General features: G+C 41.1%; 1 protein-coding gene across 2 annotated transcripts in view; it reads right to left on the reverse strand.

Annotated features, from left to right (window-relative positions):
- Positions 1-20,046, reverse strand: part of UNC5D (unc-5 netrin receptor D) — a 377,196-nt gene extending 357,150 nt beyond the window's left edge. For both annotated transcript variants that reach the window (XR_015695566.1, XM_087706239.1), the window contains exon 1: positions 19,902-20,046. Coding sequence is in view for 1 of the 2 variants with exons in the window: in XM_087706239.1 (XP_087562365.1) it covers positions 19,902-19,992 (91 nt within the window). In the remaining variant the exon portion in view is untranslated. The remainder of the gene's footprint in view (positions 1-19,901) is intronic.
- Between the last annotated feature and the right edge of the window lie 615 nt (positions 20,047-20,661).

Here is a 20,661-nt window from a genome sequence, read left to right on the forward strand (position 1 = left end):
GTATACGATATCATCAAGAGAGTAAAAGAATTGAAATGGAAATAGGCTGGTCACATAGCAAGAAGTAATTGCAGGTGGACCAAGGTAGTCATAGATTGAATGCCACTCGGTAAATAATGTCCACAAAAAGGACCTAAAATAAGATGATGACACCAGCAATTATTGCGGGCTCAATTGGCAAAACAAAGCGTAAGAGGTGAAATTCAGCAGGTTGAGACTGGTTCAGGCAAACCGGTTGTTAAAATTCTACCCAGTTCGGCAAACTGGGTAATCCCACCACTGGCTGGCCCCACCCCAGCCTGTTTTTTGGGCCATTTGGGGGGCATTTTTCGGCCCGGTTTTCAGCCTGTTTTTGGACCATTTTCTGCTGTTTTTCAGCCTTTTTCGGCCCATTTTTCAGGCCATTTTGGACGTTCAGTAGTAGTAAATCAGGGGTCCTCAAACGTTTTGAAAGGGGGCCGATTCATGGTCCCTCACACTGTTGGGACCAGCTGAGTGGGCATGGCTAGGTGGTCATGTGATCATACACACACACACACACACACACACACACAACTTCAACCTTTTGGTTCACATTTCACAACATTTCCATAGTAACAAAATAATTCTAATCACCAAAATCTAAAATCAAAGTTTTATTTTTTTTTCCAGTTTTGAGCTAAAAGTCCAGAAGTGGTTCCCAAATAGAAACAAAACTACATAAATTCTTCTCTTTCATAATATAGATTCTCCATCTCTGTTAACTCCATTACCTCTATCATCCACTCCTCCATTGTGGGAATTAATGGGTTCTTTCCATCTTTGCACAAAAAAGAAGTCCCTTCAAACCTTTCATGCTTGTGACTAGAAAAGAGCGCAAGGAGATTCTTTAGCCTTCTCCAGCAGCAGCTGCCAAAGCATCCTCGGGCATTTGCAAAAGGTCAGAAGAGACTTATGCACAAGAGCAAAACCTGTTAACCTCTTCTAATACCCCTTTGTACTTCTCTGTATAAATGACAGAGGTAAAAAAAAATATAGAAGATCAGTGCAGCATGACACTCTTCACAGAAGCAAAGCACATCCCTTTGTTGTTTTGACAATCATATCCCCTCCATGCAGCAAAGCTTTGCATCCAGGTGAATGTGGGTCACCTTGCCTAGAGCTAGTAAGGACCACTCTTACTTGAGGTCAGGAAACAAACATGTTTTCTCCTACTCTTACCACAAGCAAACCCCAGAAGCAAAAAGAAAAAAAAAAGTGACACTCCAAGAATTAAACCATGGCTAGGTGAGAACTTAAAAGGTAGTTGATTAACCCACAGCCCACAGAGAGATTAGAAGGAAGCCAGAATATTTAAACAATGCTTAGTCTTATATAGTCTAACAGTCTTACAGGAATAGGCAAATCAAGTAGCAAAGTTATCTTTGGGAAAAATCTATTAGTAGTAATGGAATGGTAATTCCCTTAGATTTATTGATGGTGACAGATTTTATTCATCCTAGTCATTTTTTATTTGGTAGCTCAGTTGACACAGGACAAGGCTTAAGAGTTCTCTGTTCGGTATGCGAACATCAACAGGTGAGTTATTATGATGGCAAGCTGTAGCATCAAGAAATGCATACATCCCTGTTTTCATTTGGGGGCAGTATCTAATATTGCCAAACTCAGCCTATTGGCTGAGTTTGGCAATATTAGATACTGCCCCCAAATGGAAACAGGGACTTATGCATTTCTTTTTAACATAACCTGCATGGTTGATGTTGATTCTTCCTTTGCAAGGTTGAATTTATTCTTTCCATCAATTTTTCTTTTTCATCCTGCCTGCCCACAGAGGTTCCTATCTGCGTGCATGAGCCTTAAGAGCTCCAGGACAAATGCAGACTCAAAGAGGAAACAACTTTCCTATTTACACTTCCCCTAAGCAAAAACAACAGCTAATGGAAGAAATGTTTTGGAACACAGCCACAGCAATTGGCTTCAAAAGTCACCTTAAACTGGTGATTTAAAAAAAAGAAAGAGGAGATGACATAAACAATGAATGAGAGTTCAGAAATGGAGCATCAAATGCTTAAACATGTAGTCACAACCACAGTTGGGACCAGAATATCTGTGGCAGTTAAGAAAACCATGCTCAGTGGGTTTTTCCCCTAAAGTTGTTAAGTTAATCACTGCAGTTTTTAAATGATAAGCAAATTCCTGCATTGACTCTGCTTATCAGAAGCCCATTGGGAAGGTCACATGTGCAACTGTTGTAAATATACACTGGTTGCCAAGCACCCAAATTTTGATCATGTGGCTACCATATAGAAAAAGAAAAAGAAACCCGCACTTGGAACCTGCCGAAAACCGCCATGAGAAAAGCGTGGCTTTCTTCCCCAGTTACTCAGAGGCTTTGGTTTAAGGTGGTGCTACTCTACACCACCCTCCTCCTCCTTCTGGAAATGAGAGGTGCTTCAGAGATACTAGATTTATCAAGACGCTAAATTGGGAAATTAAAAACCTGGAATGGGGGTACAACAAGCTTGATTCAAAGGCTTTGGCTCCTGAGAAATGCCTTCATGGGGAGATCCACCCAAAACTGTCATGCAGCAAAGAGATACGGTAGCTGGGTGCAATGTCAGCAATAGCAATAAGCATAGCATGACAGATACAGGGGGAAAGGGGAGGGGGAGGAGGAAGGGAAGAGGAACGATCTCCTCTCCACAAAGGCTTTTCTCAGGATGCTAGATCTCCACTTTCTCTCCAGAAAAAGCTATTGGCATCATTGGGATGTTGGCTAGTGGAAGAAGTGTGAGATGGAAAGGAAACTTTGGAATGCAGGAGTCCCGAGTCAGGAGCCTCCCTGGAGCCTGGCACCTGCTTTTGCCCTGAGACTAAGGAAGCAGGATTGCCAAGAACAAGCCCAGTTGTTCAAGGAGGCGGCCTTGCTGGGTCGTTTTCTTGGGCTTCCCTTTTGCTGCCGCCATGAGGAACCATTAATCCAAATGGAAGGGATCCCCACTTCTCTTTGCCCAATGGGCCATTCCCAGTCGAGCACAGCGGCGGCTGTTCAGCCATCAAGTGTCTTTCCCTCCTCACTGAAGAGAGAAAGCAAGACTGCCACTCCTTGGACCAAGAAACTCTGTGTTATTGCTGGTCTGAGGTAAGGGGAAAAAATAAAGCTCAGAGAGATAACGTATTTTTTGGAGTATAAGATGCACCGGAGTATAAAACGCACTGAGATTTTGAAGAGGCAAATTTTAAAAAATGTTTTTGCACTCTGCAGACCTCCCAAAAATGGGTCCATTTTTTTTGCAAAAATGGGCCCATTTTTTTTTCAAAAAAAGGACATGAATAGTCTTTAGGAGGCTTGTAGAGTACTCCTGGGGGTGGGGGCAAAAAGGAGCAAAAATGGCCTATTTTTTGCAAAAATGGGTCCATTTTTGTCAAAAAAGGGGGGCATGCATAACCTTTAGGAGGCTTATAGAGTACTCCTGGGGGCTGGGGGAGGCAAAAATGAGCAAAAACGGCCTGTTTTTCACTCATTTCTGCCCTCTCCAGCCCCCAGGAGTACTCTGAAAGCCTCCTAAAGGCTATGCATGGCCATTTTGGTGAAGGGGGCGGGGTTTCAGGAGGCAAAACAAAATGCTGTATTCGGTATATAAGACGGACCCAGATTTTCAGCCTCTTTTTTGAGAGAAAAAGGTGTGTCTTATACTCTGAAAAATATGGTATGTTTAGTCCTGCCCTGCCATGGGAGGGGTAGAGAAAAGCGGATTAGAGATCAATAAAAGCCTTACCCTTTAGGAAGATCAAGCCCCCACGCATCGCTTTTTTATCTTCCCCGGTCCCCAGAAGCATTTTGCAGGCCTCCCTTCGCTAGGGAGGGCAAAAACCTTTTTAACAAAATTTACCTCTTCAAAATCTTGGTGCGTCTTATACTCCAGTGCATCTTATACTCCACAAAATATGGTAACTAATTGATCAGTGAGAGATATGCCCATATCAAAAAAGTGTCTTGGAACCTTTCAGACATATATAGGTAGTCCTCAACTTAAAACCACATTTGAGCCTCAAATATCTGTTGCTAAGTGAGACATTTGTTAAGTGAGCTTTGCCCCATTTTATAACCTTTCTTGCCCCCATTTTTAAATGAATCATTGCAGTTGTTAAGCTAATAACACGGCAATTAAGTCAATCTGGCTTTCCCATCGACTTTGCTTGTCAGAATGTTTTAAAAGGTGATCACACAATCTCAGGATATTGCAACAGCCACAAATATGGGTCAGTTGAAAAGGTGTCAAAATCTTGATCAAGTGACATGGGGATGCCGCTGCAATGTGTGAAAAACAGTCATAAGTGACTTTTTTCAATGCCGTTGTAACTTTGAATAGTCACTAAATGAACTGTTGTAAATCGAGAACTATTTGTAGTAAAATCTGTCTTCATGAGTTTGTCCTTGCCCTTGGTGATCAGTACCTCAGCTAATGGTAACAAATTCCGAAAGTTAATTAGCTGTTATATGAGAAAGTATTTCCCTTAAATTCTTACACTTTTCAGAATAGTCTCAGGTATCTTTTTTTTTCTTTTAGTCAAACTAGGTTCCTGTACATATCAATTAAATTATACGGGCAACTGTGAGGGAAATGATTGCCACTGGATTTTGCCACTCTGTTTTCAGACTCCCCAATAGAATTTCTGGATTTCCTTGAGTGTCTTTCCCAAGTAATAATCGGACTGAACTTGCTTAACTTCTGAGCTCAGGTAAGCTCAGTCAGGTGTTATTACCTGCTGAGACAATATAATTAAAGACAACACAAAACATCCATATTCTATTCACTTTCTCCAGGAAACATGCTGTATAAATATCATAATGCATCATTGTTCACTGGGCCACCTCTTCCCCACCTACTGTTTTGCTTATGTTTCCATAAGGGTTCCTAAAAGACTTCCCGCTGTTTTCCAAGAGAGTGCTGAATTGGAAATAGGCATTTCTAAATAACCTTAAATATGATTGCAAAAATACATGATATCAGGGTGCAAGGATGTAGTGCTCAGACGTGGTCCTATCTGATCAGCCTTAGCAGACACAGCTGTCAACCACCACCCACCATCACCCCAGGAACTGAAAGAAACCACCTAGTAAGTTCCTTGCAACAGTTTTGCCAATATTACCACTATCTGCAAGCATTCTTCTGTGATTCATCTACCAGAGCTGTTTAGTTTAAATGAACAAGGAGAGCCTTGATTGCTTAGCTTCTGATAGCAACTGAACACTTTATTGAGAAGGGGGAAGAATCTGAAATCCCAACAGAAAGTCAGTCTTGATCACAGCTCCCAAAACAATAGTTTTGACTAACCACCAAGTGCAGACAACATGTTGATATGGAAATGAATGCAGCTGTAAACTTCAACATCCAGGGCCATATAAAATTGGTCTTTATCAGGGGCAAATTCATTTTTGCATTCAATCATAAGCCTGTTTTATTCCACTTCCCGTTTCCACATTGTTCTATAGCTTGTGTCTTTTACTACAGGTTATACTACTCCCTTTAAATTACACAGAGCTTCATCACAAGAAGCCAAGTGCCACCTATAATTTCTAAGGCTCAACAGACATTTTGCTCCAAGTATTTTATGGATAACAAAAAATGCTGCAGGATAAAATAAAGTGATGAGCACTACAGAGCCAGGGGGATTTGAGTTTTGTTGCAAAAGTTCATTTAAAAGATTTTAGTCTCATGATGATAATATCCTGAAAGACACTGATCATACTACAAAAAAGATCCAATTACAGAATTAAAAGCAAAATGGTATAAAACAAACACTATTCTTTATTCTTGTGATTTTTAAAAATTTACACTCACGTTTTGATCCCAAAGATTGTTCCTTTAAAAAAAAAAAAAAAGTTCAAATGCTTTGAAATATTGCTTTTGTCTGTCACAATCCTGTTTACTTCTCTGGTTGAGAGACTGCCTGCTGCCAATTACCTCCCAAAGACCCATTAGATCACACAGATTAGGCCTCCTCCAGGTTCCGTCTACTAGCCAATGTCATCTGGCTACTACCCGGGGGAGGGCCTTTTCTGTGGCTGCTCCGGCCCTTTGGAACGAGCTCCCCACAGAGATTCGGACCCTCACCTCTCTCCAGGCCTTCCGAAAAGCCGTTAAAACCTGGCTGTGTCGGCAGGCCTGGGGTCGATGAGTTCCCTTCCCCTCTCGAATCGTGTGGCTGTTGGTTGTTTTTAAATGCCCTGTACTTTTTGTTGTAGTTTTTGTGTTTCCCTTCCCCTCCTTGGGTTTGTGCGCCGCCCTGAGTCCCGCTGGGAATAGGGCGGCATATAAATAAAATGAACCTTGAACCTTGAACCTTGGTTATTTCCTATGACAAGATAGATTGTATTCTTAAAGCTAACAAAAGATTGAAACATTACTGCATTAGCTTCCACTGGGTTTTTTTTTTTTCCAAAAAGAAAAAAAAGTGTAACATCTACAAATGTTACACACTGTGCTCATTCATTTTTGACAGACTCCTTAATACCAGTACTTCCACTGTAACATCAGGGCAGCAAATTTCAAGCTATATTTCATAAAATGCTAAGATGATTTTGCAACTAATATAGGACACTTTCTCAATTATTGTCAGTGATGGCTTACAAGCTTTCTTAGGAAGAATGTCACCCTTACTATCCATCATGCTTTATCCTACTGTTGTGAAAGGGGTTTGGCTTTGCCTATGGCCTTCAGTGACTGAAGGAATATAGCAGTAGACTTATATACCGCTTCATAGGCCTTTCAGGCCTCTCTAAGCGGTTTACAGAGAGTCAGCATATTGCCCCCAACAATCTGGGTCCTCATTTTACCCACCTCGGAAGGATGGAAGGCTGAGTCAACCCTGAGCCGGTGAGATTTGAACCGCTGACCTGCTGATCTAGCAGTAGCCTGCAGTGCTGCATTTAACCACTGCGCCACCTTGTCATTTAGGAATATAGTTTCACTGCTGTTTCACAGTCTTGAAGGAAGCTTGGCGTCTTCTAATAGCAATAGCACTTAGATTTATACAGGTAGTCCTCAAGTTACGACCACAATTGAGCCCAAAATTGATGTTGCTAAGTGAAACTTGTCAAATGAGTTTGCTTCATTTTATGACTTTTCTTGCCACAGTTGTTAAGTGAATCATTGCTTTGTTAACTTAGTAACATGGTTGTTAAGTGAATCTGGATTACTATGAGAAACATAAAGTAAGGGTTTGCCCTGCTGTGTTATTAATGTTGTACCTTACTTCAGTCCCCTAAATATGCTTTAGCTGCCTTGAGGTGAAACTTATTAACCTGAATATTATATAATAAACACATTAGAAATAATGATAATGTATCTGAAGCTTTGAGGAGCCGTGGATTTGACACTCAGAGTACCATTGTCCCTTTTTTCAGTGCCCTTGTAATTTCAAATGGTCACTAAATAAATAGTTGTAAATTGAGGACTAACTGTATATCACTGTTGCAAGTCAACACTACGGCATCCATCACTGCCTGCTGATATTTACATCCTTAATTATTCAGCATTACAGAAATGCATTTAAAAGGGCCTTTTCTGGGTCCATTATGCAGCTGTGTGCGATAGCATTTCTTCAGTCCTGTCTCTTTTCCACATACCGTGATAAACATTTTAGGTTTCTAAGAAATAATCCAAGCATTCAGACCATTTAAAGTGTACTTAAACATTTGAGATCTTTATTTGCTACTCTCTGTGCATGCATGTATGGATATGTGCATACTTCAAAGTCAGTCTTGATTCACAGAAACTTCCTTGATAAGTCTATGAAGTTTTCTTGGCAATATTTTTAGAAGAGATTTCCACTGCCTTCTTCCTAGGAATGAGAATGAATGACTGGCTCAAGGTCACAGCTTCAGACCTAAAGCAGAATTAGAATTCAAAGTCTACCGGATTCTAACCCGTGCCTTTAACCACTAGCTAAACCGAATCTCTTATTTGGCAGATTGACAAACAATATTGAATTTAATCATAAGACAGTTACATTCAACAGATGGCTACAAGTATCCTTTAGTATTTATAACATTTTATAGCTGAGAATATCTGCAATCTGCCAGAATAAAATCAGGAAGGGTCAACAAACATAAAGCTATGAAATACATGTCATTTAAATGGAATTATAATCACCAAAATCGTACTACTCATTCAAACATGGATTAAATTCAATAACTGGGCACAGAGAAGGGAAATGCAACAGTTGCCTTTAAATAGAACGTATGTATTGATTTCAGTTTTTATGGCTATCCATCTTACTGTTGCAATTTGGATGTCTAGCAAGAAATGAAATTCAATACAAACACGAATGCATGTATACTTAAAAATAAAAACCTTGTTCCCAACTGATTCTAGTTTATCCTTGTTTAACAACGACAACTGGGGTGAGCAATTTGGGTCAATAAGTGGAGTGGTCCCTAAATGAAACTGAGCTTGTGTTTACAATCATATTTCAGCTTTCTTTTTTTAATGTAGATTGTAAAGCACATCAATACGAGTACTAGTCATTTAGGTTACTTTTTCATCACTGCCCTAGCTGTGACAGTCACTAAAGGGGGCTGTCACTAAAGGAGAACTACTTGTAATAGAAAATGGCTCCAGACACATCATTCATCCAATTTCCAATTTCCAATTTAATAAAATTTGTATGCCGTCCACTCCCTAGGGACTCTGGGCGGCTTACAGACAGATAAAAAACATTTAAAAATTTAAGAATAAAGGTACATAATTAAAATTGCACATCATCTATTCAGTGTAGGTGGGGCTGGACATTGATCAACAGCCCCAGGCCTGCCGGAACAGCCAGGTCTTGGTGGCTTTATGGAAGGCCGGGAGAGTGGTAAGGGTCCGGATCTCTATGGGTAGATCGTTCCAAAGGGCCAGCGCAGTTACAGAGAAGGCTCTCCTCCGGGGAGTCGCCAGCCAGCATTGTCCGGTCGACAAGACCCGGAGGAGGCTCAACCTGTGAGATCTAGTTGGTCGTTGGGAGATATGTGGCAGGAGGCGGTCTCTCAGGTAGCCAGATCCTAAACCATGTAGGGCTTTAAAAGTAACGACTAGCACCTTGAAGTGCATTCGGAGACCAATAGGGAGCCAGAGCAGCTCACGGAGGGTGGGTGTAACATGGGTGTATCTAGGTACACCCAATATCACTCACGCGGCTGCATTCTGGACCAACTGCAGTCTTTGAACACTTTTCAGGGGCAGCCCCATGTAGAGCGCCATCAATTGTTTAGGTTCCATTACTCTTCTAGCCCCATACCTATGAAAATAGCCAGGTCCTCAAGGCTTTCTGAAACATGAGCAGAGTCAGGGCCAGTCAAATTTGGAGAGATATTTTTATTGATTGATTTTTATTGAGTCATTCATTTATTCAATTTCTAAAGCTGCCCAGCTCAGTTAAGGACTCTGGATGGGTTTCAAACAATATATTACAATAAAACTACAAAAAAAAAATTAAGACAATGAAAACAATAGAAACTTCCAAAATAAATATAGGTAAAACGTAAAGGTTCCCCCGCACTTGTGTGCTAGTCATTTCTGGCTCTAGGGGTGGTGCTCATCTCCATTTCTAAGCCGAAGAGCCAGCGCTGTCCAAAGACCTCTCTGTGGTTATATGGCTGGCATGACTAAATGCCGAAGGCACATGGAGCACTGTTGCCTTCCCACCAAAGTCGTCTCTATTTTTCTACTTGCATTTTTACCTGCTTTCGAACTGCTAGGTTGGCAGAAGTTGGGACAAGTAATGGGAGCTCACTGAGTTATGCAGCGCTAGGGATTCGAACCGCTGAACTGCCAACCTTCTGATCGACAAGCTCAGCATCTTAGCTACTGAGCCACTGCATCCCTAAAATAAATATACACAGCAGCTAATATGCACATACTTGGCTAGTTAGCAATATACCCAGGAAACAGGGCTTTTAACACATTCAGTGTCCCAGGCTCAGAACATAGTCGGGTTTTTAGGGCCTTTTAAAAGACTAGAGACTTGGAACCATTCTGATCTCTAAGGGGAGGATGTTCCATAGAGCATGCGCCACTGTGGGAAAAGTGTATCTTCTAGTCCCTGACAGCTAACACTCTTTGGCTGGTGGGTAGCATGCCCAATCTGGTTGGACAAGTCTCTACTCTTAGAAAAAGGTGATCCTTCAAGTACGCTGGTTCCAAGCCACGCAGGACTCTAAAGGTAACCACCAGCAACTTGAGTTGCACCCAGAAACACATGTAACTGATACAGCTCCCACAGAAGTGGTATGACATATGCCGTGTATCTGGCACAATTTAATATGATGCTCAGAGAACAGGTGCAACTGTAGAAGACACCCTTCCTCCTATTCCTACTGCATGACAAGCCCTAATAGATGGAACTTGAAGCATGATCACTAATGGGGCTTGCCTGCAATTAGGTGACTTGAGTGTTCGATACAGGAACCTGGGATCCACTGTAATCCCTTCAATCTGTCCATAGAAATAAAAGCAGACGGAAATGAATCTGACTCATTTGGTTTAATGTGACATCTTATTCTAGAGGGTGCACTGATTATCAGCAGAACAATCCATTTTTGTTCTCCTGGACTCTTGATGCCTTATTTCTAATACAGTTTGCACTGTAGAGCATTTTTATTGCTACTACACATCATTGACTCAATTAGGAATCCAGCACCTATGGGAACTTGTGAAAATGTTCCATTCCCTTCTAAAGCAACAGTCAGCTATTTTATACTTTGCACAGCAAGAAATCACCATTCCCAGGGAAAGTCCAGTCATTCTTAGCTATCAAGTCAATGCTGCCAAAAGAAAATAAAAACACACCAGTGTATCATTCACTCAAGTGTTTTATGTTCAGGATATAAGCACCATTGTTTATGTAGCCAAAAGAGCACCAGCATCACACACTTGAGCCTTGGCAAAAACACATTTTGGATCTTTAAAAAAAAAACGTAGGCAATCAAGAATAGAAAAGATTCAGCATATTCAGAAGTTGGCATATGTTGTGACGGGGGTACCAAAACTAAAGGGATAAACAGCTGGGGTGGGTTTGTAAAAGATTTGTGTGTTGTGTGGGGGTTTAGACCCTCCCAAATCCAGGTGGAAGATTGCACAGAAGATCCTGGAGAATAATAAGGTTAAGATCTGTCGGATTTCCAGATGCAGATGGGCAGGCAAGTACTGGCCAGTCAACCTGACACTGTAGTAGTAGACGAGGATCAGATAATAGTTGTAGTGATAAATGTAGTGGTATTGAGTGTAGCAACATGAGAAAGAAGGAGTAAGAGAAGCTGGAGGAAGGATGATCCTAGGAACATCCATCATCCCAGGGACCACCTCAGAACTCTCTGCCCAGAAGATTCAATGCTAGAAACAGCTGAGATCCTGCACAAAATCTTCAAACTCTCAGGTCTATGGTAGAGGACCCAAAATTGAGGAACACATAGACCACCCATGGGAGTGAGAATGGAATTTCTTTGTATTTGTCCTTGTGTCCACCCCTGCGCCTCAAAAATCACATTTTTGATTAAATGATATGGCATGTTTTTGGACATTATATTGGAGAAATATTTATTCAAAAAGTTTGAACTATTGAGTAATTTGGGGGTCCTTTGTTGCTTTTTGATGATGCAGTCAGGAAATGTCTTCACCATCACAGTATGATTTTCATTCGAACCGACATGGTTGCATTTCAGTCCAGCATGACTATAAATCAGGACTCTCTAAAAATTCCCCTTAATCTGGAATTGGCTTCCTCGACAGTACATTCTTAAACACAAATCAACCAGCATAGGTACTGTATTGTGAAATGAAATAATAACCATGGCAGAATATCTGTCTGCTGCAATCAGTGCCTGTATATTAATCCACATACACCAATGCTCAAATCTACATTGAAATTCAAAGTATTTCCCTGCCATTTGCTGAGTTTACAGTTATCTGGCTGTTTTGTTCAAGATCAAAGACAACTGGGATTTGCTGATCTCCATCTATATTAGAGGTGCATAAAATAAATCAGGAAGACCTTGATTTATTACCACAATTGAGCCCATTTTTGTTGTTAAGCAAGGCATTTGAGTGAGTTTTGCCCCATTTTATGACCTTTCTTGCCACAGTTGTTAAGTGAATCACTGAAGTTGTTAACTTAGTAACATGGTTTGTTAAGTGAAAATGGCTTCCCCATTTAGTTTGCTTGACAGAAGGTTGCAAAAGGTGATTACATGACCCCTAAATATGTAGCAGCTACCAAGCATCGAAATTTTGAGCACATGACCACATGAATGTTAAAACAGTCATGTCATTTTTTTCAGTGCCTTTGTAATTTCAATGATCATAAATCAAATGGTTACAAATCAAGGACTATCTGTAATTCAATAGAATATATGAGAATTTTTTTCCTACTGTCAGAGTAATGTATTATATAGTAAAGGTGAATTGCCAATGACTCTGAAAAGAATTACTGCCCTGTATAAGATATATTCTATGGAATTACCATCTCAAAATGTTCTGGCCAGCAACCTATATGCTGTAACATTGGATTACAGAAGATGGGCCCACTTCAACATCAGAAGCATTGTGAACTGAACAAATAAGTAAGGCAATTAAATCCTGATCATGGATTCACCAGAAAAAAAAATATCGATCACCCATGATTGGGATTCACACAAACTTCACTTAAAGTGTTGGTTGTATTTATTTCAACTCTCCTAGGAGTATGATCAGATGAAACTCGACTTACTGTTCTCACCAACTTGCAAAAGTTTTAACTCTATTCAACAAAAAAATGTGCCCAACACATAATATAATCTGAGCTGAATTTAATGTATTTTTTAATGACCAAGCATCCATGAGATTAGCTACCAATTAGCAAAATTTTAAAATGAGAAAATGCAATGGAGCACATATACATATATAGAATGAATATAGTATATAGTATTAACCAAGGTTACCTGATAGTAAAACAACCACACAAGAATAATACTAGAACCATGGAGTTCCAAAGGACCATTTAAAACTATCAAGCCCTCTGCTTAGTTTAAGAACTCAAATTAAACCCATGGTAGATAGCAGTCTGCCTGAACACATACAGTAAAGAGGTGGATAATTGGTTCCACTGGGATATTAGAGGACTGGACGTGAACTACAATACAATATAGGATATTCTTTGAAGAATGACATCTAAAACCCTTTTGGTCATCTCTGCTCAAGGCCAGGCTTTCTTACTTCGCTCCATAACACTTAGTTCCCAGTCCCCTGATCATTGTTGTTGATCTTCTCTGAACTGACTTTAGTTACCGAAATTCTTCTTAAAAATTGGCATTCAGAGAAAGACACAATACTGGAACTGAAGTCTGAGCAAGACTGAATAAAATAAAATTATCATCTCAAAGCAGTCTATAATTTCAAGTTTGGGGGCTATAGTAGTGTTGATTCATATTCTGTAATGGTATGTAAGAATGTCCTTGGGAGGTGGAGGAAAGAGATGCTACCTAAGGAATGGTCAGATAAGCAAGAGCATAGCCCAAAACTGCAAAGGGGAGGAGAAGGATTCTTGGAAGGAGACCTCTTCCTTAAGTTCTCAGGCTGTAAAGGAGATAGTGGGAGATTTGTACTTTCAAACTTGATAAATTGATGTCAGCTTTCCCAGGTAGTCCAGACAGGAAATACAATCAGATTAGCTATTTTTACTTTACTATTAAGGCTACATCAACAGAATCTTGCAAAAATGAAGCCTGCCACCTGCTCTACTAAAAGCAGAGGCAGTGCATGAAGCAGCAGAAAGAGCAGCCTCTGGTGTTGAGATTCTATTCTGTAGCTCAGATTTTAAATTTCCCTTTGCAAGTTGGTCTAAAATGCAGAGAAAAGAGGGGGAAAGAAAGAAAGTATCAAGTTTCCTCAGAGGAACCTACTCAGTATAAGTAATTTTCCATTTTAGCATTTGATAGCCTACTGCTTTTGCTGGCATAGTACATCTTGCTATGGAAGTTATTATATTAGCCAACAACATCCTGTTTGTTGGAAGTTAATATTGAAAAGGAGAATCACGGTACTTACAGACAACATGATTTGTGTAATGTTGCAGAAGGCAAATCGATGTTTTCTAATGTTTTTGACATTAGCCCTAACCAACCTGGAAAATAATCCTGGGACCTATATTTCAGCATCAGGAAAACACAATGTCACATACTCCAATCTAGATACTCAATTACTCTATATGGACCATACTGTACTGGATAAATGGAAGATTGCACATGTATGGTGTAATTACGATAGCTCCCAGGCTGTCTTTTAACAAGAAATGAGTCCAGAAGGATGCCTACAATGACTTAAATAACCAACTGTATTTGTATGCTATCACAATCATTATAAATAGAGTCTCGGAGATGAATACTCAGAACAACTGCATCCTTTATTTTAATGTTTTGCGTCCTTCAAGTCTAAACCCTTTCTACTCTGATCAACCTACTAGATCACCACAACATTACAATCTTAAAAATGGCAAAACCCAAGAGGCGTTGTAAGATAACATTTCCCAACCCATAAATCATTATCTATATTAGTATATCGGGGTGGGGGAAAGCAGTAGAATAAAGATTATATTAGTCATAGTATATAGTACAGTCAGGATATACAGAAAACAGCCTCATGAAAATGTATAAAAACTATTAGTCTGATATTTATCCCCATGAGAATAAGAAATGTTTAACATTAATGATCCAACTGGTTCCTCCTCCTGTATTCTATAGCTGTAGGACTTTAAGAAAAAAATGGGCATTGGAGCTTTCTGTATGAAAGAAGCTTGATTGATATATATCCCAATATACAAACATTACCATTTGTGCACATCTCTCTCACACATACATTTGACACAGTGGTGGGTTGCCATTTTTTTTTACTACCAGTTTGGGTGCACATGCAATACTTCTGTCCATGTGCAAAGCGTTCGGGGGGATGAGTGGAGCCTCCCACTGTCGCTACTATCGGTTCGCCCAATCCGGCCCGAACCGGGAGCAACCCACCTCTGATTTGACATTAAAAAAACAAAACAAAAGCTGAGAAACTATCATTGTCTTGGACCTGGAACAATCCAACAATAGGTGCTTTAAACTGATAATGTATGCTTCAGGCATTAGAGCAAGGATCAGCATGGCTTTAAAAATGACAACTTATACGTTCTCCAAGGAAATGTGGCAAGCCACAGGAACATAGTTTATTTTCATACAACCAACAATACTCTGGAAAACTACATTTTAGAGTTCTGCTTCATTTTGAACAAAATAACCCTTCCTAACTATGAAGCAATTAAAGTCAACCAAAACAGCAGAATGGAATATGGGTTCACTTCCCAAGCTCCAACAATAAAGATTGCATCTAATTTTTCAGAATGGATTTCCTATTGAAAATCATCAGTTTTGAAAATGTCACCTGTGAAAATGTCACCTGGGTCATCTTGTCATCTGTGTCAGCAGTCCCAAGTCTTTTTTTTTTTTTTGCTCATGAACATATGTGTAAATTATATGTAGCTGCCTTAACTGTTATGGGGGAATGCAATAAATGGCCACAGATGTAGAAGAGGCAGAAGATGTAGTAGAGTCAAGAGAGGAATCAGACTGGAGTTGTTATGCTCTCTTGAATTATGTCAATTATCTACCACCAATTAAGGCTGATAGTTGGTTGACTAGATTGTGGTACATTGAATGAGCAATAAATAATTTAACTGGAATTTAATGTGTGGCCTTGATTTTTCTTGCCTGGCAACAACCCACTTGGTAACCAATAACAAAACGAAAGGTCTTTATGGAACAAAGAGTACCAAGACCACCAAAGGAGGCATCCAACAACACTCTATGAGAATTCAAAATCTAACCAGTGGTTTGTTTTGTTTTCCCCAATTAATGACTCATCGAGTCTATACACATGCCTCTACTTCCATTGGAATTTAAACTCATCTTTGAGAAGAATAGAAATATAGAGCTATATTTGAATGTTATAGTTTTAGTCTAATCATATCAAATATTTGATATGAAGGATGTGATGATTAGATATGAATTTGCTCTCCTTTTCCACCAGCAAAATCAGGATAAAGGATGCTTGAGTTGATTGCATGGACAGGTCAAGTAGAAGTTGCAAAATGTTTTCAAAAAGCGTAAATGTTAAACAGCCATTGGCATCATGTAATCAAAACTTTAGAGAGAAAGGAAATTGCACTCCAACACTAGTCTGACCTCACAAACTCATGCACCCTCCAGTGAATGAGTCTGTTGGGTGTGTATTCTTATCATAAACGTAAAGGTCACCCATATAGGATTTGCATTCCTCTCCAGTTGCATATAACTAAAATAGTAATGGTAATAGTAATGGGGGGGGGGGTTGTATACATTTGGTTGTTGCCACACTGAAAATCCAATTTTATATATATATGAGAGCTAAATAGCTTGAAATAGATCTATACTAGTCTCCCTTTATTTATTTATCAGCACAAATATAACACAAAATGTGTAACAAAGGCCACAGTAAAAATATTGGGTTTCTGTCGTGATGGTCTCTTGTGACGAGCCGATAGACAGATAATGGAAGCAGTTAGCTTCCTCCCATAATATGGGGCATACCAGGGGTTGTGACACTAAATATATACCTACTTCCCTGGCTTCAGCTGATAAGGAGGAGGACCTGTGGCTTAATGGTTAAGACATCTGCCTAAGATGTAATACAGCACAGGTTCGAATCCCAGTAAGAGTATGGCTAGCTGATGAGAGCTAAATAGCTTGAAATAGATCTATACTAGTCTCCCTTTATTTATTTATCAGCACAAATAGAATATATATGTTTGTGTGTGTGTGTGTGTCTTCCAAGCTACTTTCTATTTATTTGTCAGTGAAATCGTAACAATGAAAATTAGATCACAGCAAGTATAACTAACGCCTCCTGAAAGTCCCTCATTCTCTTCTCCCCTTACCCTCATAAAATCAAAATTATCATGATACTGCAGGAAAAGAAATACAGTTCATAGTGCTCCAAAATGCTCTATATCCCAAGCATTTGAAAGGTTTAGTGCTTAAGATACTGGGTTTTTCAAGGTCTTTCAAGCAACAAAACAGAACTCTTTAAGAATTCAGCAGAACCAGTTGGGCCTCTTCTCATTTTCAGCAAGCATGTAAATATCCTGTTCACCAGGCAATCACCCCATGTCTTTTTCTGTAGGCACCTGAAACTAAGTGCCCACTAAACCTTGATAGATGATGTTTTGCACTCTTTTATCAGTATTAAGCTGGAATAACTCTGCTTCTTGTAAGATCTGAGTTTGACAAACAGCACCAAGAAAAACAGGGGGGTGGGGGCTGCAAGATTTAGCTGCCTTTCTATCAGCCAGGACTTCAAAGGTTGGGGGTAGTATTTTTCCCATTCTTTGTTCTACCACCACTGTCCCTTTCAGCAAGCATAATTCTATGCCCAACTCCTGTCCTTACATTTTTCTGAGTTGTAAGGGGAGATGACAAGGAAAGCTCCATATGTGTGTGGGAATGGAGAGCCAAGTAGTTCTTTTAAAACATATAAAATGCATTGAATTCTGTTAAGAGAAGGAAGGTACAATGCTATAAGACAGGATATAGTTTGAATGAAAAACATCTCAAGTTAGAGTGGGTCGGAGAGCAGGTGATGAGAAAGGCCTCGGTGCAAAGCTTTGAAGAGCAGCTGTCAGCTGAAAAAGACAGTTTCAAGATGGATACAGAAATCACTTGATGTGGTCTAATGCAGCTACCATACCTCCATCACAATTACTATGGCACTATTTTATCACAACACATTTTATCCAACCGATCCAATTTATTAAACATTGCAGTTTTCTTCAGAACTGTAAAGTACCATCAAGTTTTGGAAGGAGATGTGTGCTTTTGGGTGTGCGCAAGGTGTTTGCATGAATGGGACTGGGGCAGAGAACAATATTTTATAGAGAGTGAGAGCACTTATGAACTTTATATGTATGACCTCAAAGTTAGCTTTCTCTGAATCCTGAAATTAATCCGTCCTAGATGAATTTAGTGGCTTTCTGGCTTCTATTCCTCAATTGACTTTAAATTGCCTATTAAAAATTTATGGTAAGACAAGACAGCCAAAGTTGATATAAAGCACATACATTTAAATAGGTTTTAATGCTGAGCCATGCTGTTGGTCTATATGTGTATGTCCTTCTATGTGTGAACATACAGTCTAATAACCGATATAGGGGAACTATTCAGAACTCATCACAACAGGAATTGTGTTTGCGATGCAATGGTTCTAAGACAACTTCTTAAACTATAATATACTAATCGAATGGGTCAGCAGCTGGGTTAAACACTCCAACCTTGGGCTTCATCTAAACACAAACACAAGTTCAGGTAGGAAAGGACAGCAAAGAGAAGCCGAAAACTTTGCTACCTATCACACTAAGGTCCTCACAAAAAAAATTCCATCACAAGCAGATACAATGTCTAAACATCCAGTGCAATGAAAGAGCCTCTGAATCTTAAGGGAGGGCAAAAGCATTTTTAGAAGGGGGGGAAAAAAACCTGGGATTTTGAAAGGTTAAGTCCTTTACATACATTCTACCCCTATTTTGTTCTGCAATATACTAGAAGGCAAGATTTTTCTATTTCACTCCACATATATATTCAAACACCAAGCCTCACTATAAATACCTCACTGGGTGACAACCTTTCAATTTTATTTCAGTCAGAGGGTTATAGTCTGTGTTTTTTTTTACATAAAGCCTGACATTTTTCAATTAAAATAAATCAAAGCTGCAAGTAGGGAGTCTTCTGAACACATGGAGAGAACTAAAATACTTTACTAGATAATATCATAAATAATGCTTTCATCTTTTCCCAAAGTATCGCATTCCATCCCTTCTGATGCAAATTCAAAGATCTAGCAATATCTATTTGTCTTATATCCAATGCCCAACGCATGGAATGAACCAGAGGTAGTGGCAACCGTCAGAGAGATAAACCCACGCCCCGACGGCTTAGAAAACCTAGTCGTGCTTTCCAAGCACGGAGTAGCTGTAGAGTTGTCGGGAATCCGGTTTTTTGTTACTGCTGCAAACTCAGCAGGCATATTTAGAAATACAGGAACTAAACATAGCATCCTCAAACGGCATCCGGGAGTTAGCTAGCGTTGCGGTCCAACACACGTTTACTCCGAAGTAATGGCCACACCGCGGCTTACTCTCAGGGAAGCATACACCCAAGGCTAATCCAGAAGATCCGATCAAACGTGCTTCCGAGAACCCAAGCAACAGACTCCTGTGTCAAGTGGACAACATCCGAACCCAGCAGCGTTGCTTACCAACACCCCGGAAAAATGGCAGGATTACAAGCTAGCCAGCGCACCGCCCAGCCCTCCACGTTTCAGCTTTCCTGCTTCGGAAGAACGGCGGTCCCTGATCCCATCGCTTAGCGCCCTTCCTTCGGCCACCGCAGGACGAGAGCAGCTGGTTGTAGAAATGCCTTTATATCCGCGACCGGAGCCCCCAAACTCGGATTGAGACGGGAGAGAAAGCAAGCGAAGAGAAAGGGCGCGGGGAGAGCGATCCAGACCGCAGGTATTTCTCCTCCGTTGGGGTGGCGGAAGGCAAGAAAGGAGAACTTGGCGTGGGTTGCAACCCTGCTCTCTCGGACCGCAAAGAGGCATCCGACAACCTGGCTGTCGAGCGTGACAACCTGTAGACTGGGGTTTGGAAGAACTTACTGGAGGGAGGGACGGGCGAGGGGCCACAGAAGGAAAGTCTGTTCAGGCCAACTTGCAAGCCTTCTACCCACCTGCTCGCCCACGCAGAAGCCCACTCTCCCCCCCCCCTCTTCCCCGGATCCTCTCCGGCAAAGGCAACACCTTTCTGCGTCCACCTCGCGCGGGGCTCCTACTCACCTCGCAACGTCCCGGCTCCGCCGAGCAGTGCAAACAACAATCCAAGACAGACGCAAGGTGCGGTCCTGCCGTCCACGCTGCCAGCCCCCATGGCGATGGAAAAGAAGAGCGGGAAGAGAGGGCGAACTCTACCTGCCTGGCTTACTCCGGGAATGCGACGTTGCCTTTCCAGCGAAGGCGGCAGCGGCGGCGGCGGCAGCAGGAACAACCCACCCGCCGCCCGGCTCTAGACTAAAGCCGAGCAATCGCGCGCCTGCATCCCAATTAGACTCCCTCCTCCCAGACAGCCAATTAGGCGAAGGCTGGGCGGAGCCAGAGGCTGAAGGGGTGGGGCGGGCCGGAAAGCGAAGCCAAAAGCGAGAGTTGTCACCAACTCGCTGGGCGGCTTTGCTCTCGCCGGCTCCCTTTTGCGCTCGCCTTCGCCGGTGGCGGCAGTCTACGAGCCTCCGCTGGCCGTTGCTGCAGTCGCTTTCTGCCTCTTCTGGAGCCGGCTGTGGTTTCTAGCGTCCTTCACTTGGAGAGGGCTTTGGAAGTGACGCCGGCTGCTGTTCCAGTTTCTTTCCTTCTGCACCCCCTCAAAAAAAAAAAAAACCATCCTCATAAGACAGCGCTGAAAGACACCGTGGAACTTACCGCTGAGTAAATGGCAACTTCGGTTGCCTATGGTTTGCCTTCGGACTACTGGCTGGTTGAGTTGACCTAGGCTGAGTTTGGGAAGGGCTAAAAAGGCTTCTCTTCGATTGATACTTGGATAGATGAC

Source organism: Thamnophis sirtalis, unplaced genomic scaffold (genome assembly GCF_051295495.1).
Source record: "Thamnophis sirtalis isolate CommonGarterSnake01/CBP01778 unplaced genomic scaffold, rThaSir2_p1.2 scaffold_2, whole genome shotgun sequence".
Taxonomy (NCBI): domain Eukaryota; kingdom Metazoa; phylum Chordata; class Lepidosauria; order Squamata; family Natricidae; genus Thamnophis; species Thamnophis sirtalis.